This window comes from Bufo gargarizans, chromosome 6 (assembly GCF_014858855.1).
Source record: "Bufo gargarizans isolate SCDJY-AF-19 chromosome 6, ASM1485885v1, whole genome shotgun sequence".
Taxonomy (NCBI): Eukaryota; Metazoa; Chordata; class Amphibia; order Anura; family Bufonidae; genus Bufo; species Bufo gargarizans.
In genome coordinates this window covers 331,562,047-331,587,827 of record NC_058085.1, presented here as the reverse complement: position 1 = coordinate 331,587,827, position 25,781 = coordinate 331,562,047, and the positions used below count along the sequence as shown (strand labels likewise).

At 44.4% G+C, this 25,781-nt stretch overlaps 1 protein-coding gene across 1 annotated transcript in view; it reads left to right on the top strand.

Annotated features, from left to right (window-relative positions):
* The window catches only part of CPXM2 (carboxypeptidase X, M14 family member 2), a 122,404-nt gene that overhangs the window by 55,870 nt on the left and 40,753 nt on the right, over positions 1–25,781 (top strand). Inside the window, exon 6 of the mRNA XM_044298374.1 lies at positions 21,105–21,189. Coding sequence (XP_044154309.1) covers positions 21,105–21,189 — 85 coding nt within the window. The remainder of the gene's footprint in view (positions 1–21,104; positions 21,190–25,781) is intronic.

Below are 25,781 nucleotides of genomic sequence, written 5' to 3'. Positions count from 1 at the left end.
AGGACTGGAGCTGCAGTCTAACATGGGTTCACTGTTTATTTTATGATATTTAATGTTTTCTGGGAAGTTTTAAACAGAGGGGTAACATGTAACCATGGGGCCTCATGGCAAAACTTTGAATGTGGCCCCATTCCACCATTACCACCTTTAGCAGCAAGTTCAGCAATGATATGGAAAGTTTAATGATTATTATGGTTTCCCTAATGCACAGAGATATGCACACAGTGATGTGACAGGAGATAATACACACAGTGATGTCACAGTACAGAGATAATGCACACAGTGATGTCACAGTACAGAGATAATGCACACAGTGATGTCACAGTACAGGGATAATACACACAGTGATGTCACAGTACAGGGGTAATACATACAGTGATGTGACAGGAGATAATACACACAGTGATGTCACAGTACAGGGATAATACACACAGTGATGTCACAGTACAGGGATAATACACACAGTGATGTCACAGTACAGGGATAATACACACAGTGATGTCCCAGTACAGGAATAATAAACACAGTGATGTCACAGTACAGGGATAATAAACACAGTGATGTCCCAGTACAGGAATAATAAACACAGTGATGTCACAGTACAGGGATAATAAACACAGTGATGTCACAGTACAAGGATAATAAACACAGTGATGTCACAGTACAGGGATAATAAACACTGTGATGTCACAGTACAGGGATAATAAACACAGTGATGTCATGGCACAGGCATAATACACACAGTGATGTCACAGTACAGGGGTAATAAACACAGTGATGTCACAATACAGGGATAATAAACACAGTGATGTCACAGTACAAGGATAATACACACAGTGATGTCACAGTACAGGGATAATACACACAGTGATGTCACAGTACATGGATAATAAACACAGTGATGTCACAGTACAGGGATAATATACACAGTGATGTCACAGTACAGGGATAATAGACACAGTGATGTCACAGTACAGGGATAATAGACACAGTGATGTTCACAGTACAGGGATAATAAACACAGTGATGTCACAGTGCAGGGATAATAACACAGCGATGTCACAGTACAGGGATATAAACATGATGCCAACAGTACAGGGATAATAGAAAACAGTGATGCCCAGTAAAGGGATAATAAACACAGTGATGGCACATACAGAGATAATAAACAGTACAGGGATAATAAACACAGTGATGTCACAGTACAGGGATAATAAACACAGTGATGTCACAGTACAGGGATAATAACACAGTGATGTCACAGTACAGGGATAATAAACACAGTGATGTCACAGTCAGGATAATAAACACAGTGATGTCACAGTACAGGGATAATAACACAGTGATGTCACAGTACAGGGATAATAACACAGTGATGTCACAGTACAGGGATAATAACACAGTGATGTCACAGTACAGGGATAATAAACACAGTGATGCCACAGTACAGGGATATATAACACAGTGATGTCACAGTACAGGGATAATAACACAGTGATGTCACAGTACAGGGATAATAACACAGTGATGTCACAGTACAGGGATAATAAACACAGTGATGTCACAGTACAGGGATAATAACACAGTGATGTCACAGTACAGGGATAATAAACACAGTGATGTCACAGTACAGGGATAATAAACACAGTGATGTCACAGTACAGGGATAATAACACAGTGATGTCACAGTACAGGGATAATAAACACAGTGATGTCACAGTACAGGGATAATAACACAGTGATGTCACAGTACAGGATAATAAACACAGTGATGTCACCGTACAGGGATAATAACACAGTGATGTCACAGTACAGGGATAATAACCACAGTGATGTCACAGTACAGGGATAATAAACACAGTGATGTCACAGTACAGGGATAATAGCAACAGTGATGTCACAGTACAAGGGATAATAAACACAGTGATGTCCACAGTACAAGGATAATAAACACATGTATGTCACAGTACAGGGATATAACACTAGTTATGTCACATGTCACAGGGCATAATACACCAGTGATGTCACATGGACAAGGGCATAGTAAACACAGTGAGGTCCACAGTACAGGGGATAAATAAACACAGTGATGTCACAAGTAAGGATAATACACACAGTGATGTCACAGCGTACAAGGTATAATACACACAGTGATGTCACAGTACAGGTGATAATACACACAGTGATGTCAGCAGTACAGGGATAATATACACATGTGATGTCACAGTTACCGGGGATAATAGACACCAGTGATGTCACAGAGTACAGGGTATAATAACCACAGTGATGTCACAGTACAGGGATAATAACCACGGATGTCACAGTACAGGGATAATAAACACAGTGATGTCACAGTGCAGGGATAATAAACACAGCGATGTCACAGTACAGGGATAATAAACAGTGATGCCACAGTACAGGGATAATAAACAGTGATGCCACAGTACAGGGATAATAAACACAGTGATGTCACAATACAGAGATAATAAACATAGTGATGTCACAGTACAGGGATAATAAACACAGTGATGTCACAGTACAGGGATAATAAACACAGTGATGTCACAGTATAGGGATGATAATAAACACAGTGATGTCACAGTACAGGGATAATAAACACATTGATATCACTGTGTTATTATCCCTGTACTGTGACATCACTGTGTTTATTATCCCTGTGCCATGACATCACTGTGTTTTATTCCCTGTACTGTGACGTCATGGCACAGGCATAATACATATAGTGATGTCCACAGTTACAAGGATAATAACACAGTGATGTCACAGTACAGGGATAATATACACAGTGATGTCACAGTACAGGGATAATATACACAGTGATGTCACCGTACAGGGATAATAAACGGTGATGCCACAGTACAGGGATAATACACACAGTGATGTCACAGTACAGGGATAATGAACACAGTGATGTCACAGTACAGGGATAATAAACACAGTGATGTCACAGTACAGGGATAATAAACACAGTGATGTCACAGTACAGGGATAATAAACACAGTGATGTCACAGTACAAGGATAATAAACACAGTGATGTCACAGTACAGGGATAATATACACAGTGATGTCACCGTACAGGGATAATAAACGGTGATGCCACAGTACAGGGATAATACACACAGTGATGTCACAGTACAGGGATAATGCACACAGTGATGTCACAGTACAGGGATAATAAACACAGTGATGTCACAGTACAGGGATAATAAACACAGTGATGTCACAGTACAGGGATAATAAACACAGTGATGTCACAGTACAGGGATAATAAACACAGTGATGTCACAGTACAGGGATAATACACACAGTGATGTCACAGTACAGGTATAATAAACACAGTGATGTCACAGTACAGGGATAATAAACACAGTGATGTCACAGTACAGGGATAATAAACACAGTGATGTCACAGTACAGGGATAATACACACAGTGATGTCACAGTGCAGGGATAATACAGACAGTGATGTCACAGTACAGGAATAATAGACACAGTGATGTCACAGTACAGGGATAATACACACAGTGATGTCACAGTACAGGGATAATAAACACAGTGATGTGATTAAGGGTCTCTGTGTCAGTAAGTGAAAGGGTCTGTGTCAGGCGAGCGTCATGTGGGTCTTCATGGGTTTTATGCACTATTAATCCAGCATAATATTGTGCTCATAACACACATGAATGAAGCAAACAGATAGGCATAAGATTAGCATACATTGCTTATTAACAGCAGAATGCATCTGTTCCACGAGCCGCTCCTCGTCTGCAGTTTTGCACCTTGTCATTCCTTTCACACCTCCTTGTATTTTTTCAGCAGATAACACTTTATATATCTTTCTGGGTTTAACTCGCACCAAACAGATTGACTGCCAGAAATGAGATCTAACGCAGGTTTGACTGGGAGAAGATTTCAAAATGTTTCAATCATCAATTTGTTTTGTAAAGTCATGTAAAAGGCGTCTTCGTGGACTGCAGTTCTGATTCCTTCTTAGACGTCCTGCACGCAATCGTATTTTTTTTCCATTTACAGGCAGTTTTGTCCGGTATGTTCAAAGATAGAACATAATGGACAAGGATAGGACTGTCCTATCAGGGGCCAGATGTTCCGTTCTGCAAAATACGGAATGCACATGGATGTCATCTGTATTATTTGCGGATCCGTTTTTTTTTGCGGACTGCAAAATACTGAAAAAGCCATACGGTCGTTTGCAAGGGGCTTTAGGATAGGACATCGATCTTTTCTTGTAGGGGGTCAAACTCACAGCTCCCCCACGATCAACTGAACAAGGTTGTTGCGGCTCTCTAGAAAGTGTAGCATCCACTTCATATCAGTGAGGAACAGAAGTATTTGAACACCCTGCGATTTTGCAACTTCTCCCACTTAGAAATCATGGAGGGGTCTGAAATTCACATTGTAGGTGCATTCCCACTCTGAGAGACAGAATAGAATAAAAAAATCAGGAAATCACATTGTATGATTTTTAAAGAATGTATTTGTCTTGCACTGCTGAACAATAAGTATTTGAACACCTGAGAAAATCTGTGTTAATATTTGGTACAGAAGCCATTGTTTGCAATTACAGAGGTCAAACGTTTCCTGTAGTTCTTGACCAGGTTTGCACACCCTGCAGCAGGGATTTCGGCCCACTCCTCCACAAAAATCTCCTCTAGATCTGTCAGGTTTCGGGGCTGTCACTGAGCAACACAGAGTTTCAGCTCCCTCCAAAGATGCTCTATTGGATTTAGGTCTGGAGACTGGCTAGGCCACTCCAGAACCTTGATATGCTTCTTACGGAGCCGCTCCTTGGTTATCCTGGCTGTGTGCTTCGGGTCGTTGTCATGTTGGAAGACCCAGCCACGACCCATCTTCAATGCTCTGACTGAGGGAAGGAGGTTGTTGCTCAAAATCTCACAATAAATGGCCCCATTCATTCTCTCCTTAATACAGTGCAGTCGCCCTGTCCCCTTCGCAGAAAAGCACCCCCAAAGAATGATGTTACCACCCCCATGCTTCACAGTAGGGATGGTGTTCTTGGGATGCAACTCATCCTTCTTTTTCCTCCAAACACGACGAGGGAAGTTTAGACCAAAAAGTTCTGCTTTGGTCTCATCTGACCACATGACTTTCTCCCATGCCTCCTCTGGATCATCCAGATGGTCATTGGCAAACTTCAGACGGGCCTGGACATGTGATGACTTGAGCATGGGAACCTTCCGTGCATAGCATGATTTGAAACCATCACGGCGTAGTGTCCTACCGACAGTGACCTTTGAAACTGTGGTCCCAGCTCTCTTCAGGTCATTGACCAGCTCCTCCCTTGTAGTTCTGGGCTGATTCTTGACCTTTCTTATCATCAGTGATACCCCACGAGGTGAGATCTTGCATGGAGCCCCAGTCCGAGGGAGACTGACAGTGGTCTTTAGCCTCTTCCATTTTCTAACAATTGCTCCAACAGTTGATCTATTTTCACCAAGCTGTTTGGCAATTGCCCCGTAGCTCTTTCCAGCCTTGTGGAGGTCCACAATTTTATCCCTGGTGTCTTTTGACAGCTCCTTGGTCTTGCCCATGGTAGTAGTTGGCGTCTGACTGACTGTGGGGGGGACAGGGGTCTTTAAAGAGCTTAGACAGGTGCTACTAAGTAAGATTAATGAGTGGAGTAGAGGTAGACTTATTAAAGGCATAGTAACAGGTATTTGAGAGCCAGAATTCTTGCTCAAATACTTATGTTCAACAGTGCAAGACAAATAGATTCTTTAAAAATCATACAATGTAATTTCCTGTTTTTTAATTTTTTTTATTCTGTCTCTCAGAGTGGGAATGCACCTACAATGTGAATTTCAGACCCCTCCATGATTTCTAAGTGGGAGAACTTGCTAAATCGCAAGGTGTTCTAATGCTTCTGTTCCTCACTGTACCTATAGTGGGACACCCGCTGCAATTCAGGCCTCTTGCACACAAATGTTTTTTTTTACGTTCCGTTTTTTGCGTTCCGTATACTGTCCGTATATGGAACCATTCATTTCAATGGGTCCGCAAAAAAAACCAGAATGTACTGTGTACGCATTCCGTTTCCGTATTTCCATTTTACCATTCCGTTCAAAGATAGAACATGTCCTATTATTGCCCGCAAATCACGTTCCTTGGCTCCATTCAAGTCAATGGGGCTGTAAAAAAAGCGAAACGGATACGGAATGCATCCGTATGTCTTCCATATCCGTTCCATTTTTTGCTGAACCATCTATTGAAAATGTTATGCCCAGCCCAATTTTTCTATGTAATTACTGTATACTGTATATGCCATGCTTCAGTTTCCGTTTGCGATCTGCAAAAAAACAGAAACCAAACGGCAAAATGGAACGGAAACACTACTGAAACAAAAAACTGAAAAACGGATCTGTTTAAAACGGACCGCAAAACACTGAAAAAGCCATAGGGTCGTGTGCAAGAGGCCTCAAGTGTATGATCTGCAGTATTGGGGGCTCAGCCATAATCAGCAATTAAGTCAATTCTGTGGAGGCAATGGATATGAAAGGGGTTTTCTGGTTCTTTAAAACTGAGATTAGGTTAAACCATCAACATTACGGTGCTGAGAGTCAGACTCCCACCAATTAGCTGTTCGAAAGTCATGGTGCTCCGGGGAGCCCCATGTCCCATCCATAGATCACCAGGCACTGTTCTGTATTGTGGCGGCTGTACTTTGTTAGGCTACTTTCACATCTGCGTTCTCGTTTCTGGTGTTGAGATCCGTCAGAGGATCTCAAAACCGGACGAAAACGCTTCAGTCTTGTCCCCTTTCATTGTCAGTGGAGACAGAACTGAACAGAATAGAGTGCCCCAGAATGCATTCCGTTCTGTTTTGTTGCTTTCCCATGCCGGACTCAAAAATGCTGCAAACAGCGTTTTTGTGTGCGTCATGGGAAACTAAACATGCCGGATCAAAAACCTTGTAAGTCCATGGGCGTTAGATCGTTTTTTTCACGGCGCTCACCGGCGTGTTCATTTTCGATAAAATACAACCGGATCTGTTCTAAACGGATACAGCTGGTTGCATTTTTCAAATGAATGCGTTTTCCTGTGGTTTTGAGATCCTCAAAACCGGAAAGGAAAACGCAGATGTGAAAGTCGGCTTTTATAGGTTCAAGTGAATGGAAGTGAACTGCAATTTCACGCACAGCTGCTACTAAATGGGGCAGTGTAAGCAATAAAGGGGGTGCAGCGCTCCACTTGCGGCTCCTTCCAACAGCTGAATCTCCACAGATCTGGTATCAGTGACCTATCGTGAGGATAGGCCATCAATTTTAAAGAACCATAAATACCTTGTGATCTCCTGCATAACATGCTAGTGGTTGTGAAAGCGGCATCAGCTTGGGTCCAAGGAGGCTCGATGGCAAAATTCTCAAGTCCTAGAAATGAAGTGGAGTAGAAGGTTGTTTTCTTTGTGTGATGGAATGACAATGTTTCTCATCTTGACTCCCCCATGACTAGTCGGACAGAAGGGTGGCATGACTCTGAGGCCAAGTCTTTCATTGCTCATGTGTCCTTGCCTTGTGCAGGTTCATCACATCAGGGGTGAACTGGGAACTTAAAGTGGCCCTGGAAAAAAATACTAAAAGTGGCCCTGTTTTGTAGTCGGGTCCAAATTGATTAAAGGCAGGGCCAGCAATCAGAGCCAAATACCACAGTCCATCAATCCAATACAGTCCAATACATCCCCAAAAACTTCCACTGGCCGGCTGTGAGGAGGGCCCAGGTGGCCACCTGGGCATCGGCCCACCACCGGGAAATTTTCCTGTAAGGTCTATGGCCAATCCGCCCCTGCATCACACTCATTAGGTCAATCGTAGTTGGGGCCCCTCTTTTCATAATTTGTTTAGTAACTGTAGGGGCTACCATAGAGAGGGCTCATGAGAGATGAAGACACCAGTGGTCACATGCTAAGTGTTGTCAATGCAGTCATGAGATCTTGACTCCTTTGTCCCTTGCCTTTCATACACATGGAGAATTCCATATCTTGTGTAGGTCGCTTACTGGGGCACATTTATACAGCTCTCCTGTTTTTGGCTATAAAATTAGACAGGTGTATTTCATAAACATTTGTTAAAATTCTCCCAGCCGTTGATGAATTGGACTGGGCGCATTGTTATTAGTCTGACCTCTGGTGGTGGTTTTTCAGTTACACGGGTTCCTATTCACGTAGACTGGTCTAATTTATTTGCGCATGAAAAAAGTTGCATCCTTGCAGAGAAAAGTCACACGTCTCCAGGAAAGGGCGACATTTAATGCAAAAAGTTGCACTTCACCACTGAAAACAGGCAAAGCAAAAATACGCTAGCCCGGGGGGGGGGGGGGGGAGTAGAAATTAGACTGCTTTTGCAACAAATTCAGGCACAAAAACTTCTGAATTAGTCTAAAAAAATCAAGATAGTTGAACAAGAGTCCAAAACAATCACAATTTTAGTAGTAAAAGTGACAAAAAATCTGATCAAGCGCAAAAGGATAAAAACTTCTGAATTAGTCTAAAAAAATCTTAATAGTCAAAAAAATGAAACTGGCTGACCTGTTACATGTGCGCTTAGCAGCTGAAGGCATCTGTGTTGGTCCCATGTTCATATGTGCCCGCATTGCTGAGAAAAATGATGTTTTAGTATATGCAAATGAGCCTCTCGGAGCAACGGGGGCGTTGCCATTACACCTAGAGGCTCTTCTCTCTCTGCAACTGCTGCGCCCTCTGCACTTTGATTGAGAGGGACAGCCAGTATAAATCTGATCATGTCAGGATAGGTCGGAAAAAGAAGGTGCAAAAGTAAAAAAAAACTTCTGACCTAGTCTAAAAAAATCTAAATAGTTAAACGAAACACAAAAGCCTCCAAAACAATAACAATTTCATTAGTAAAAGTGAAAAAAATCAAATAAAATAAGACTAAGGCCTCATGCACACGACAGTATTGCTTTTTCAGTGTTTTGCGGTCCGTTTTTTACGGATCCGTTGTTCCGTTTTTTGTTTCCGTTGTGTTTCCGTTTCCTTTCCGTTTTTCCGTTCTGTTTTTCCGTATGCCATATACAGTATACAGTAATTACATAGAAAAAATTGGGCTGGGCATAACATTTTCAATAGATGGTTCAGGAAAAAACGGAACGGAAACGGAAGACATACGGATGCATTTCCGTATGTGTTCCGTTTCTTTTGCGGACCCATTGACTTGAATGGAGCCAAGCACCGTGATTTGCGGACAAGTATAGGACATGTTCTATCTTTTCACGGCACGGAAATACTGAAATACTGAAACGGAATGCACACTGAGACACTTCAGTATTTTCTGCTGAACCATTGAAATGAATGGTTCAGTATATGTTCCGTATACTGAGCTCAAAAAACGTCCAGTATACTGAACGCAAAATACTGTCGTGTGCATGAGCCCTAAGGGTCCATTCACACGTCCGTTTTTTCTTTCCTGATCTGTTCCGTTTTTTGCGGAACAGATCAGGACCAGCTCTGGACCCATTCATTTTCAATGGGTCCTGGAAAAAATCGGACAACACAATGTGTGCTGTCCGTTTCCGTTGTTCCGTTCCGCATGTCCGAATAAATATAAAACTTGTCCTATTCTTTTCCGCAAAAATCGGATCCTGGTACAATACAAAGTCAATGGTTCCGCAAAAAACGGAAGACATTCGTATGTCATTACGTATGTCATCCGTTTTATGCGGAATCCGTTCCTGGAAATTAAATCCTGCCCACAGAAATCACTTATTCACTTTTTTTTTTCAAATTTTTTTCAAAGAAATCCAAACAACTTTATTTGCTTTGTGAAATTTATACATGTTTCCATTCCGCAAAAAACGGATGACATACGGAAACATTTTCAGGAACAACGGATCCGCAAAAAACGGACCGAAATTCGGGATATAGAAAAATACTGACGTGTGAATGTAGCCTAAAACAGCATTTTTTTGACTAAAAACAGGCTCAAACGCTTTATGAAGCTATTTCAGATGCACAGTATGTGTCCTCATTTGTAATTCTCGGGTTGCAGTCTATGGGCTTTGAAGTTACAGTACAAAGAAAGTAATAGAAATGTATCTGAGAAAAGTGTCAGCCTCCAGCTGGATGACTGTGGTGATATTCACAAAGCTCTAGAGGGAGATCAGGGTCCTGATCGGATTCTGCCACGTAACAAGCTACACCTGGAGACCCTTCAGCATCGCTCAGGTTTTTATGTGCAATACTTGGAAAGTCTGATGTGCTGCCAGATATAATGAACCTCTGCTGATTACCTGCTTCACGATCTACTTTACTTTACCTTACTAAATTGACTGAATACATTGGAATTGGGATACACCCTTGAGGTGTAAACTTTGTGGTGTAAACTTTGCAGATTTTTCGCGGTGGAATGGCGTTTAGAAAATCGGAAGTGTTTTTACAGTAGCAGCAGAGTAACAAATCTGCTGGGCCTATTTTTACCCTTTGTAAATTCTTCTGCAGATTATCCGTCCCATGTCGCGTCGCCATACCCTAAGGCCCCTTTCACACGAGCCAGTTTTCCACGCGGGTGCAAAGCGTGATGCGAACGCATTGCGCCCGCACGACATCCGGACCTATTCATTTCAATGGGTCTGTGTACAGGAGCGTTGGTTTTCACGCGTCACTTGTGTGTTGCGTAAAAATCGCAACATGTTCTATATTCTGCGATTTTCACGCAACGCTGGCCCCATAGAAGTGAATGGGGCTGTGTGAAAAACGCATCGCATCCGCAAGCAAGATTTTCACGGATGGGAGCTAAGAGATGGTGTTTGTAAACATTCTGTTTTTTTAATCACACGCGTGAAAAATTAATGTGCATTTCACCCGCACGATAAAAACGGAACAACTGAACGCGATCGCAAACAAAACTGAATGAACTTGTCTGCGAAATCGCGCAGTTTTCACTGAACGCATCCGGGGCCTAAGGCTTCGTACGCATGAGTGATACAAAATTTGTCTGTGAGCTTTGAGTGAAAAACTGATTTTTATTCATTGCTTTTGCTTCATTGTTTTCGGCAAAACTGTTAAAGGGGGTTTCCAGACTTCTGATATTGATTGCCTATCCTCAGGATATGTCATTAAAGGGGTTGTCTCATCTCAGACATTGGGGGCATATCGTTAGGATATGCTCCCAATGTCTGATTAATGTGGGTCCCACCCCTGGGACAAGCGCCTATACTTAGAACAGAGCCCGCAAAGTGAAGGAGGGCGCACTATGCGGCTGCCCTCCATTCATTCCTATGGGAGCGCCGAAAAATAACTGAGCGCTGGCTCGGCTATTTCTGTCTGGCCCATAGAAGCGAATGGAACGGTGACGCTTGTGCATGCGCTTCCCATTCATTTCAACAAGAGTGCCGAAAATAGCTGAGCGCGCCGCTCTGCTTTTTTGGGCACTTCTATAGGAATGAATTGAAGGCGGCCACGCATGCGCAGTGCACCCTCCTTCACTTTGCGGGCTCCGTTCTTTCAGACATTTTTCTGATACTTCACTTCTCCACCAATAAGCAGTTCTCTGGCACTGGAACTGGCACTTTAAATGGAACAGGAAGCAGAGAGCGCCGTTGAAAGTGTAGTGGCCATGCCGGGTTACTACAATTTAGCTTCCATTCACTTCAATGGGAAACGAGCTGCAGTAACCAAGCACGGCCACTACACTTTGAACGGCGCTGTTTGCTTCATTCATGAGCTAGTTCCAGCACTTGAGGCTGCAGGAAAGAGCTGATCGGCGGGGTGCCGGCTATCAGACTCTTACCGATCAGATATTAATGACCTATCCTGAGTATAGGTCCTTCATTTTAGGGTCCATTCACACGTCCGTTGTTTCTTTCCTGATCTGTTCCGTTTTTTTGCAGAACAGATCTGGACCAGATCTGGACCCATTCATTTTCAATGGGTCCTGAAAAAATATCAGACATTGTGCTGTCCGATTTTTTTCAGGACCCATTGAAAATGAATGGGTCCAGATCTGGTCCATATCTGTTCCGCAAAAAACGGAACAGATCAGGAAAGAAACAACGGACGTGTGAATGGACCCTTAGGATCCCTTTAAGTTCTTGCTTTTTTCCACAAGGATATCTTCAGTTCTTGATATGTTTTTTCACCTGTGTGAAGAAAAACTGAAGAATAACCTGAAGAATAGCTAAACGCAATCATCAGTGAAAAACGGACCTCACACAGATGCTGTCCATGTGCTCTGTTTTTTTTTTCACTGCGCCATTGATTTGAATGCAGCAGTCCTGCCTGAAAAACGGAAGATGCTGCGATTTTTCCTGAACGGACAGATGGTCGATGAAAAACAATGATCATGTGCACATGCCTGGGGATGAGCGACTCGAATCTAACAAAGAGCTCTTCACTGGTGAGGGTCTGGCCCCGCAGGTGAAGAAGCGTCCACCTGCCTGTTGATTGATAGGGTCGGACAATATGGGCCCTGCGCCACTGTCCCAAGTAGAAACGCAGGCGCCGAAGCTCAAATGTGGCTCAGGAGCAGACTGCACAAGCGCCACTACACTTCTGCGTGCATCGCTACTCGGAGCAGCAGCACAGGGCCCAGGTGGTCAGGGCTAGATGTCAATCAACAGGCAGCTGAGTGCTCATTCAGCTGTGGGCACATGGAGGCATGAATTTCCATGCATTGTGCACCATATTCTTCAATGCTGCGCACAATCCTTCATAGGTACTGAGTTGCGTCAGGATTTCTCTGCTATACCTCACACAGCAGAGGAGGTATTTTTTGATCATCAATCTTTTCAATGCAACTGCACCAGAAATCCGGTGTAATTGCACAGAAAAATCTGCTTCAATGCACTTTTGACATGAGTAGCCCATGCACTCATGCCATAACAAGCAGATAACAGACATCCTATTCATTGAATTAATACGGTTCAGTAGAGATGAGCGAATCGAAGTTGACTAAGTGGAATTCGATCCGAATTTCAGGAAAAATTTGATTTGCACCGAATCCGAATTTCCTTGCGATTCGTGGTAACGAATCACATTTTTTCCTAAAATGGCTGCTGCATGTGTGAGGACATGGAGAAAGGAACTCTGGTTAGGCGGAATCACCCATAATGCCATGCATGCAGCCAATCATCAGCCAGCCCTGTGATGTCCCAGCCCTATAAACAGCGTCAGCATCTTAGATTCTGCCATTTACCAGTGTACTTAGTGCAGGGAGAGACGTCAGCAGGCGCTAGGGACAGTGCTAGGAATTAGGAAAGACTTGATTGTGGTGAAAAAGCGATTTATGAGTGCAGGGAAAGGATAGGGATGAATCGTTTCACAGCATTTATGTTGAACAGGGTTCCGTAGTGGAGGTTACAGACTGGGTAATAGGAGCAATCCTATTACACTTGCTGCACTGACTGGGGATCCAAATTGCCATTATAGAGCTCTGTAATTCCAGCAAACTGTTCTTATTAGGGTGCAAGTGCTGTTTGATACAGGCATTAACAGGGTTTATTAAATTCTAATATTTCTAAGTCTTATTTGCCCTTGTGCGGTGCAGTTATAGGTTCTAAAGCATTTTTGGGCTTGTATTAGTGGGAAAAAAAGGGCTTATTAGCCGTGGTGTGGTGAAGTGCGAAAATTACAGCCCTTTTTGTCATGTATTAGTGGCAAAAGTAAAATTATATTTGCTGTTAAGCTGTGCAGTTATATGTTCTAAAGCCTTTTGTGGTGTGTATTACAGAGTTTTTGGGGTGTTTTAATTTCTTTTTTATTTATTTATTTATTTATTTGATCTAACAGAATGTCAGGCAGAGAAGTGCCAGGCCCTGCACAGGGGAGTGGCAGAGGCCTAAATGTTTCTGGTGCAGGCACAGGTCGCAGCAGAGTAAGGGGGGGGGGGGGGGCGGGCAGCAGAGGGTCACTTCCAGAGGACTGAGCTCCCGGTGTCATCTAGCGTTCGTGTCTTGACCAGCAACCCAGCGGTTCTTGAATGGTTGACTCAGTTATCCACCTCGTCCCAAGTGACATCAGACACCCCCAGCCAAGAATTGGGGGGTTCGTCAGACACAACCCTTAGTTGGCATGGCCCGGGAGCAGGCCCTGAACCCTCACCTGTCCTCAACCTGCCTCTGTCCTTTTCTGTTCCCTCAGCCAGGAAACTATTGTATGCTGTCGGCTCAGCCCCACTATACAGCAAGGACGAGCTACTAGAGGGCAGTAAGCAGCTACTGGCCAGCCAACATGTGGAGGAGACATCCGCCGCTTCCTCCGCTAGGGGGCAAGTAATATTCAGTATATTGGGCAGACTAGATGGGCCAAATGGTTCTTATCTGCCGACACATTCTATGTTTTTATGTTTCTATGATGAGGAGAGTGGCGTGGGAGCTGGTGTTGCGAGCGGTGAGGCTCCTGACCCAGAGACCATTGAGGAGGACATCAGTGACGTGCAGACAGTACTCGATGATGATGATGTAGCTGATCGCACTTGGGAGCCGGGTGACGAAGGGGCTTCATCTTCAGGAGAAGAGGGTGGCAGCTTGCCCATGAGGCAGCGGCGGAGCCAGCAAGTCGCTAGCGTGGCTGGGTCAGCAGGGTGGTAGTAGTGGTAGGCCGGTAGCCAAACGTGCCAGGGGTAGACCCCCCACTTCGCAGGAGCCTACCTGCCCGGAAAGTAGTGGTGCACGGGTTCACGGAAGCAGCGGCGGTAGCAGTCAGTCAGTGCGTAGTGTGGCAGTATGTAGAATCTGTGGGCAGCAGGTGAAGCATGGCCAGGGTGCCAATGTTGGCACCACGGCCCTGTGTCAACATATGCATCAACGCCATAAAGTGGCCTGGGAGAACCGTAGCTAAGATGCGGTGGTCCAGCCTGCGGCAGCAACCACTGCATCACCTAGTGGCACGCACCCGGTTTCAGGCAGTCAAGGCTCCACCACCGCAGCCGAAGGGAGCTGTTTGTCCATCCCATCATCTGCTGGTCCTGATGCTCCTGCTCCTACTCCTTGTCAGTCATTCCATCAGCAATTGATCACCGAAGCGATTGCCAAGAGACAACAGTATGCGTGCACTCATCCAACGGCGCAGAAGCTGAATGTGCTCCCGTCCAAGTTGCTGATGATTCAGTCACTCCCTTTCCAAGTGGTGGACTCTGCACATTTCAGAGAACTTATGGCTTGTGCTGAGCTGAGGTGAAGAGTCCCAAGCCGTCATTTCTTTGCCAAAAAGGCAGTACCAGCATTGCACACACATGTAGAACAGAAGGTGGGCCAGTCCTTGAGCCTGTCGGTGTCTGTCAAAGTGCACGGCAGCGTGTCACAACAGACAGGATACAAGATACACAGGATATAAACAAACAAGTGTCTAGGCAAGAAGCTGGAGATAGAGGTCACCTCCTGACAAATCCCTACCAGCTCTCCCTAGACTTCTATGCCCACGTTCAGACCCTGAAGGTGGGAAAAAAACGTGTCCTCGTGCCTAGGCTGAAGATTCCCAAGAATCCCTAAGATGGTGAAAGGGGGAAAGAGGCAGCCTGCTCCCTCAGGACCTGGAGGGGGCAGGTGTCTCTCTAACAGCCTAGACAGACAACCACAAGAAAACAAAACCAACTTATCTTTACTGAGCAGGAACAGCAAATCCTTCCTTCCTTCCTCTGAGCCAGACAGAAGCTATAACCCACTAAGGACACTGGGAGTGGGCGTAATTTAAACTCAAACCAACGACCCCACCCAGTGCACCTGAAGGGAGGCGGATATAGCTCAATTCCAAAACAAAAAGGCTACACACGTGCTGCTAACCTGGCAGACCTACGCACATAGCCTGAGCAGGGCATGACACAGCGCCGACGTGTGGAGCTGTAACTATGGTCAGGGACAATACATGTCCTTTACGGCCCACTGGGTGAATGTGGTTCCTGCACAGCCACACCAGTAACTTGGCGGCTATGCCGCTTCCACCTCTACGTTGTCACTCCGTTGGTCCTGCGACAATGTCCGCCTCTGCCTCCTCATCCTCCACCGTGTCCTCAGTGTCCTCCACTGCAGGGACAATTCACAGTGCCCCTCCAGCATACTACATGTGCAGGGCACGGCGGTGTCAGGCTGTTCTGCACCTTGTTTGCCTGGGCTAACGGAGTCACACAGGGGAGGAACTGCTCCGTGTCCTTCATCAAGAAATCGAATCCTGGCTTACACCTCAACAACTGAAAATCGGAACCATGGTGTCCGACAACGGGAAGAACATGGTGTCGGTGCTGCATCAAGGAAGGCTGAGCCATGCTCTTTGCATGACACACATGTTTAATCTGGTTGTCAAGCCGTTTCTGAAGTCTTCCACCCATTTGCAAGACATCCTAAAAATGGCCAGGAAACTTTGCATGCACTTCAGCCACTCGTACACCGCAAAGCACACCCTCCTTGAGCTGCAGCGGCAGAACGGCATCCCCAACATAGGCTGATATGTGACGTTTTCATCCATTGGAATTCCACCCTCCATATGTTGGACCAACTGTACGAACAGAGAAAGGCCATAAATGATTTCTTGATGATCCAAGCGGACAGGAGTACTCCTGTGTGTAACTTCAGTGTCAGCCAGTGGCAGCTCATGCGTGACACCTGCCGTTTGCTCAGGCCCTTTGAGGAGGCCACGTTATTTGTCAGTCGCCAGGACTACGGGATGAACAATGTCATTCCACTGCTTCATGTCCTGGAACAGATGCTGGTAAATCTGGCTGGTCAGGGACTGGAGATGTGGTGCCTAGATCTCATGGCAACATAAGCCCTTTGGGGGCTGAACTGGAGGAGGAGGATGAGCACATTGGAGCACAAGCAATGTGTAGCGAAATGGGTGGTTTTTACACACAGGTGACAGGAGAGGAGGAGCAGGAGCAGACAGAGGAGCTACAGGGCGATGAGGAAGACGAGGCAGATGACCCAGACACACTGTGGCAGAATGCAGTGGAGATGGAGGCAGGGAGTCCCTCCGATGCATGCTCACTTGCTTGCGTAGTGACAGCCGAATTGTCACCATTCGGCAGAGGGATGACTTCTGGCTCTCCACCTTGTTGGACCCTCGCTACTGGTCCAAAATGGGGGCCTTTTTTTACACCCGCTGAGAGGGAGGACAAACTGAACTACTATAGAGACATCCTATGTATTCAGTTGGCCGCTGCCAATCTGCGCCATCGTCCATTCTCTCGCAGGTCTGACCGGTGGGGCCCTCTGCGCTCACGTTCCTCTACCATTGCTGCTGTGGCAGGGTGGGGTGGTAAGAGCAGTCCCAGCTCCATGAGCAGCAACTTGAGTCTAGAGTCGCTGATGAGCAGCTTTCTTCACCAGCCTAGTGAAGAAACTCCTCACCAGCAGCAGCAGCTAGACCTGGAGCAGAACCTGAACCAGCAGGTGGTGGCATACTTAGACAGTACTCTGCCACCCCACATTGAAGATCCGCTGGACTACTGTGCAGCCAAACTGGATTTGTGGCTGCAACTAGCAGAGTTTGCCCTGGAAATGCTGTCCTGCTGGCCAGTAGTGTGGCATCAGAGCGGGTGTTTAGTCTGGCGGGGGCCATAGTTACCCCCAAGAAGAGCTCTCCTGTCCACCCAAAATGTGGAGAGACTGACCATTGTCAAGATGAATCAGGCATGGATCAGCCAGGATCTCCACCCACCAATGCCTGATGCATCAGACTAGATCCTCCATGGTGCCACACCAACACTTTGACAAAAGATATACAAAAAGAGTAAACCTCCCTGCGCTCCCTTCGTTTAGATATGTAAATATCAGCCTAAATAGGATGATACCGCAGCTGGATATCCTGGGAAGGAGCTGTTGTCCTCCTTAAAAAAACCTTCCTACGAAGGAGCCCGCAAGGCCCCGAAACGCGTAGTAAGGTTTTTTGTCCTACGAAGGCTACAGTACCTTTGAAGGTGACGTCACCGAAAAGGTTTCCAGGACAACCAAAGTAACAAGCCACCTCGCACCACGCTTGCTTCCGGCCGGGGCAGTGTGCGTGCTAGAAGGTGAAAGAGGAGGACGCGCTAATTCAAAACGGAGTGGAGTAATGAGATCCGAGTCTTCACAACAGAAGGAAGAAAATTTCAACTAAGTAAAGGACGCACTCCGGGCAGAAGCTTCTTCCAGGTACAAACCACACTAATTATATGTCCCTAGTCATAGCAGATTGACTGACACTTTTTCTCCCTGGAAGTCGGCGGATACGTTATCCCGCTCGTGTACTTCTCCCCCCTTCTTTTTCTTCGTTCCGTGCCCTTTATCTATTCAGCGTATTTATTTAGCAGGCAGTAGCTGTTTAGATAGTAATACCAGCGCTAATGTCCAGCATCACCCACGGGTGATCTATTGGTTTTTACTTTGACAAAAGAGACCGGTTTATTTTGGCTACCTGTCTCACATACTATTCTAATGCTGCCACCTGCCTGATGCCACACATCTGATGCCAAGTGCTCCTTCTTTCACCCACCATCTTCAGATGGTGCTCGTATTGCCGCCCACCTCCCCACTTTGTCACCGGGTCACTCTGTGGTCTCCTGATGCTGCTGCCACCACCACACTATGTCACCTTGCCACTCTGTAGTCTCCTCATGCTGCTGCCACCTCCATACTATGTCACATTGCCACTCTGTAGTCTCCGCATGCTGCTGCCACCTCCACACTATGTCACCTTGCTACTCTGTGGTCTCTTCATGCTGCTGCCACCTCCACACCTCAAAACACGGATGGCAATTTGTGGAACGGCACGGACAGCCTGTAATATCACTGCCTATTCTTGTCCGCAAAGTGCAGACAAGAATAGGACAGGTTATATTTTTTTTGCGGTCCACGGAACGGAGCAACGGATGCGAAAAGCACACGTAGTGCTGTCCGCATCTTTTGCGGCCCCATTGAAGTGAATGGGCTCGGATGCGGACCAAAACAACGGCTGTGTGCATGTAGTCTAAGGCTGAGTTCATACTTTAGTTATTTGTTCAGTTTTGGCCCCATACCTGCCCAAATAAGTGAAGTGTGCAGTGATTCTAGGAGCGACGCCTGTCATCTGCATGTCATACGGACTCACAGTATTATTTCACTACCAAAGCAGACTTCCTATGCGTGCTACTGCAAGGCACAGTGTGCTACACCACTATAAAGGCTCTCTGCAGCCAGGAAGTAAATGTTTTTTAATGAGATTCGCCGCAAATAAATTGGATCAAACCAAATTTTATCCCAAAAAGTCGGCGAACAGGCGAATCGAATTTTTGAAAAAATGTGCTCATCTCTACTGTTCAGTATCTGATCAGTCAGCGTAAAAAAATCCCGCTCCACCTTAACCCTTCTCCTCCTGTTTTTGCCTCATTATTTAACTATGTTTTCTATTGAAATGCTCTGCAGCGCTCTGCACAGGAAAAGTGATGCAAGGGGGAGAACAGGTGTCGCGGGGGAGGAATCTGTCTCTCTCACATTTTCTATTTACAAGGCACCGGCTGTTTCTGTACAACAGACTGGATACGTGACACACAAATGAGAAAACACACACCTGACCCTGGTCGTGGGCTTGTGTCTAACTGCCATGACACCGGGAAGAAGAAAGGAAAAGCTTCCTCTGTAATTTCTGTAAAGAGAATGTATCATCAGAAAATGACCTATGTGCCTGTAGAGCTGCACATGGAGGCAGAGACTCAGAGTGCCGCCATATGATGTCTTATTACAAAGATATTCTTTCTTAGATGCACCGCTTATAGGGCATCTGTCAGCAGTTTTGTACCTATGACACTGGCTGACCTGTTACATGTGCACTTGGCAGCTGAAGACATCTGTGCTGGTCCCATGTTCATATGTGTCCGCATTGCTGAGAAAAATTATGTTTTAGTATATGTAAATTACCTCTGGGAGCAACGGGGGCGTTACCATTACACCTGTAGGCTATTATCTCTCTGCAACTGCAGCACCCTCTGCACTTTGATTGACAGGACCAAGCAGTGTAAGGCCTCTTTCACACTACCGTTTTTTTTTTTTTCGTTTTGCGGGACGTTTTTTGCGTTCCGTATACGGTCAGTATACGGAACCATTCATTTCAATGGTTCCGCAAAAAAAAGGAATGTACTCTGTATGTATTCCGTTTCCGTATTTCCGTTCCTTTGAAAGATAGAACTTGTCCTATTATTGCCCGCAAATCACGTTCCGTGGCTCCATTCAAGTCAATGGGTCCGCAAAAAAAACGGAACACATACGGAAATGCATCCGTATGTCTTCCGTATCCGTTCCGTTTTTTCCGGAACCATCTATTGAAAATGTTATGCCCAGCCCAATTTTTTCTATGTAATTACCGTATACTGTATATGCCATACGGAAAAACGGAATGGAAACGAAAACACAACGGAAACAAAAAACGGAACAACGGATCCGTGAAAAACGGACCACAAAACACTGAAATAGCCATACTGTAGTGTGAAAGAGGCCTAAATGTAATCACACCTGGTCCTGTCAATCCAAGTGCAGAAGTTGCAGAAAACGTGGATCTCAACATGTAATGATTACGCCCCCGTTGCTCCTAGAGGCTCATTTGCATACATTAAAACATCATTTTTCTCAGCAATGCAGGCACATATGGACATGGGACCAACACAGATGCCTTCAGCTGCCAAGTGCACATGTAACAGGTCAGCCGGAGTCATAGGTACAAAACTGCTGACAGATGCCCTTTAAGAATACCTCCATAATACCACAGCCAGTAGGGGAAACTTCTGTATACCTCAGACAGACAGAGCAGCAGTATGGCCCAGAGATTTCTATCAGTGCTGTATTATTACTTCATAAAACGTAAAACTTACGGAGCCGTAAGACAGTTGTGTGAATGAGGTGAAGTCCATGCAGATCTGGCTGCGACAATACCTTGTGGACCATGCGCAGCCGTACAGTGCTGTTATATGGCCCCATAGAAATCTCAGTCTCAACTGTATCAGTATATGTGATCGATAAACATTTCACATGGTGGGAAAATCTCAACAAAGCCTCCTGCTACAATTTATATTGTATTATATAAATAATTGGATATTATTGATATCCATTGTTTTATTGGATCCATTGTTTTATGCCCATGTCATGAATGTTCCCCTCTTAGGAGTGACTGGGTCACATCTTATCGAGTCATGGTCAGTAATGACAGTCACAGCTGGGTCTTTGCAAGAAATGAAACTGGAGATCTGGTAAGAAAAGCTTCTTATTCCTTAAATTTATAGTGGTATTATATCTATCTATCTATCTATCTATCTATCTATCTATCTATCTAAACTGTGTCAGACTGGGGTGCCTAGTGCCCACCAGTAAAATTTATTTTGGGGGCCCACCCTATGGATACATTCAAATATTACCTGCAAGATGCTACCAGATGATTGACTATGGGGGTCCATGCAGCAACTCTGAGAAGGTAGGTCCTGGGGAGAAGAGGACACTGGCAGCTTTCCTCTAGACCTAGAAGTCATCTCAGCTCTGATCGTGTCCATAATAATAAACTGGGGAGTTTCTATAATAATCTATCAGGTTTCTTTATCTGAACATACAGTAGGCTGGTTGAGGTGCTATACATTGAATATATGTATGTAGTATGTCTACTGTGTTATGTGCCACTTGTGCAGGGGGTGGAAGAGTAGGATCCAGTCTTGCTCAGGGGCCCACCGGGGGATTCATCTGTACTCCTGTGGGCCAGGCCGAGCCTGTATCTAAAATAGAAGAAGGTAAGGTGAATAGGTGGTGGAGCTGCTATATTTACCCCTAAACGCAACGCAAGGCTTGAGAACTCCTTGGAGTGCTGCTTCATTCTTCTACTTTATATCCATTAGCTTATAATCCGCGGCCTGGAGGGATTGCGCCCATTATACACACATTTTGACAAGTGCTGCTGCTTTGTTATAGCATCTATCTACACTGTGTGCACAATTATTAGGCAGGTTGTATTTTTGAGGATTCATTTTAATATTGAACAACTGCTGTGCTGTCGGTCAATCCAAAATGTTAATAAAACTCAAACCTGAATATTTAAAGTAAAAGTGACGTTTCGGCTTTCTTAGGAGAATATCTATGTGTGCAGAATTATTATGTAACTTAAAGGGAACCTGACCTCACTGAGGGCAGCATAAAATACTGACAGAAATGCTGATCTCAGCGGTGTGTCACTCATGAGCTAAAAGTAAGTGGTTGCTGAGAACCAGCATCATAATCATTGCAGCCCAGGCCTAGAAAAGAGTCACATCTACCTGAGAAGAGTCCTGGTTATACATAATCTCCTGCGCACCCGCCCATCTGCTGATGATTGGCAGTTCTCTCCTAGAGAGAAAAGGAGAAAACTAGGTAGAAGACTGTCAGTCATCGGCAGGAGAGCAGGACTTCATGAATAACCAGGACTCTTCTCAGCGCGGCCGGGACTCTTTTCCAGGCCCAGTCTGCAATGATTATGTTGGTTCTCAGCAACCACTTACTTTTAAATAACAGACGGCTGAAATCAACTCACCTGTCTCTACTTTATTCTGCCGTTAAGGAAAAAACAAAAGAACTAAAGCTCAGTCATAAGCGTCCAATAATGAAAAATAGTATACTTTATTAATTACAAAAAAATCAATGGATAATAAATACCATAAAACAAGGGAGATAGGGAGCGCAAACACCATCCCAGCGTTACAGTGTCAGCAGTAGTAACAGTTACGTCCTACGGGTCAATGCCTCCACAGATCATATATAGATAACACTTCACAGGTATCCCAGGTACCACGTAGATGAATAATACCATTCTATTAAAAAGTGATGAACTCCACTGAGCAAATCTGCAACAAAGTATATATAAATATATTCACCATATTCCCTCACACTCACTTTATCTCTTTTTCATTCTTTGATTATTTTGCCTCCTATGGGCAATAATACCTTTAGGTATATTTTTATCACATAATTTGTGTCCTCTTATCATGGTATTATTTTCAATGGACACTTCACTACTTTTCCCCCTCTTATATTTTGCACCATGCACTATTTCACCTTACACATACCACCGTTCTGTGATTTATATATACTTTGTTGCAGATTTGCTCGGTGGAGTTCATCACTTTTTAATAGAATGGTATTATTCAACTATGAGGTATCTGGGATACCTGTGAAGTGTTATCTATATATGATCCGTGGAGGCATTGACCCGTAGGACGTAACTCAGAATCACATTGTGTAGCGTTATGTGATATATACATGTATTTTATACAAATATATAGAGTCATGCAGATGTTTGAGTTTGATTTAAGTTATACTATATGTATTTGAAAAGTTGATTTTTATATTAAATATGGGTATGACAAAGATAATAGATTTTACTGGATCGCTATAAATTATTGCATATTGTTTCTATATATTACAGTAATGCCTGCAGCAACAGCGGATTCCTTTCTAAAGATGGTTTCTAATGATATATACATGGTTTCTATATATGTCTGTTTTGGATTCCCCTGCCTGACATGGTGCGCGCGGGGCTGCGGGGCCGTGCCTCTGTGTCCTGCCCCAGGGCATCTCTACGCCGGCTTGGTGTGTCACGTGACTGCGTCATGTGGCTCGCCGCGTCATGGCGTGACGCCCATGGGCGGGACTACGGAGCTCTGGCCGCCGCGCTCGGTGCGCCCACAGATGTTCAGCTGGGGGTAATCACTATCAGAATATGGATTGTCCAGGGGCTGTTTAAATAGTTATCCCCACCTTTCATTATTGGACGCTTATGAGCTTTAGTTCTTTTGTCTTTTCCTTGTATTTAAAAGCTTGTCTAGTCACATAGAATGTTGGGAAGTCTACTTATATAGCCACACCACCATAGTGTACACTCAATTGGCTATTGATACCCATGGTTGTGTTTCGTGTTTTTATTCTGCCGTTAGTATGGACAGCATAAAGTTGTTGACAGGTTCCTTTTAAGGTCCCTTTACATGGGACAACAGAGCAGCAGATTGTCGGGACGAAAACGTTCCTTCCCGACAATCTGTTGCTCGCTGGTGGAGGAGACCTCTGCATTTACATACATTGATCTCCTCCAGAGTATGGGAGGAGTGATCGCTCTTCCCCATACTGACTAGTTGTTTGCCGGCAGGAGATGTGTCACAGCAGACAGGATACAAGATACACAGGATATAAACAAACAAGTGTCTAGGCAAGAAGCTGGGGATAGAGGTCACCTCCTGACAAATCCCTACCAGCTCTCCCTAGACTTCTATGCCCACATTCAGACCCTGAAGGTCGGAATGAACGTGTCCTCGTGCCTAGGCTGAAGATTCCCTAAAATCCCTAAGATGGTGAAAGGGGGAAAGAGGCAGCCTGCTCCCTCAGGACCTGGAGGGGGCAGGTGTCTCTATAACAGCCTAGACAGACAACCACAAGAAAACAAAACCAACTTATTATCTTGTACTGAGCAGGAACTTCCTTCCTTCCTTCCTGTGCTGCTAACCTGGCAGACCTCCGCACATAGCCTGAGCAGGGCATGACAAGATGCTGTTTACACAGCACAATTTGCTGTTGGCAAGCAACGATTTTTGTGTGCGCACAAACAATTGGATAACCCAATGAATGAGCGTTTTGCTTGTTCATCAGGTAATCTGCGGTACATTTACACCGCCAGATAATCACTAATGATTGTTAACTATGAACGCTTGTTAGGGATTATCTTTAGGATTTTTAGAAGATGTTAATACAAGGCACTTACTAATGTATTGTGATTCTCCAATTGCCTCCTTTGCTGGCTGGATTTATTTTTTCATCACATTCTACGCTGTTCATTTCCATGGTTATGACCAGCCATGAAAGCCATATATTTTTTTGGCCAATAATCTTATTTAGGGACTCGTTTTTTGCGGAAGAGTTGAAGTTTTTATTGGTACCATCTTTGGGTACATAAGATTTTTTGATCGTTCAATATTACACTTTTTTGGGGCAAGATGAGCAAAAAATGGCTGTTTTAGCACAATTTTTTTTTTATTGCATTCACCTGAGGTGTAGATCATGTGATACCGTGTGCTGTCCACATCAGTATGTCCATTTCGTTGCCCCGCAAAAAAAATAGTGCATGTCCTATTTTTTTCTAGTTTGCAGACAAGGATAGGCAATATTACAATGGATCTGCAAAAAAACGGATCTGCAAGAAAAAAGGATGCCATACGGAATGTCATCCTTTTTTTGCGGATCCGCAATTTGGGGACCGCAAAACACATATGGTCGTGTGCATGTAGCCTAAGCATTTTTTTTAAATGTCTTTGTGTCTCCATTTTCTGAAAGCCATATTTATTTTTTCTGCTGCTCGTCTCATGTATGGGCTCGTTTTTTGCGGGAAGATTTGACGTTTTTATTAGTACCATTTTGGGTACATAAGATTTTTTGATCGTTCAATATTACACTTTTTTAGGGCAAGGTGACCAAAAAATTGCTGTTTTGCCACAGTTTTTATTATAATTATTTTTACAGTGTTCAGTGAGGTGGTAGGTCGTGTGATATTTTTCTAGAGCAACTCGTTACAGACGTGGCAATATCTAATATGTCTATTTTTATAACATTAAAAAAAATTATTATTAAAAATTGCTTGATGAAGTTAAAGGGGAACTTTTTTAATACAAACTTTTATTTTTCTTATTTTTCTAAAACACTTTTTATTTATTTATTTTTATCTTTTTTCCACTTTTATTTTTTTTTCGTACAGGGACTTCAACATTTCAGGGTCTGATCCTTGTTTCAATGGAGTACAATACATGCTGTATTGTACTACATTTAAACTGTCAGTTTCACA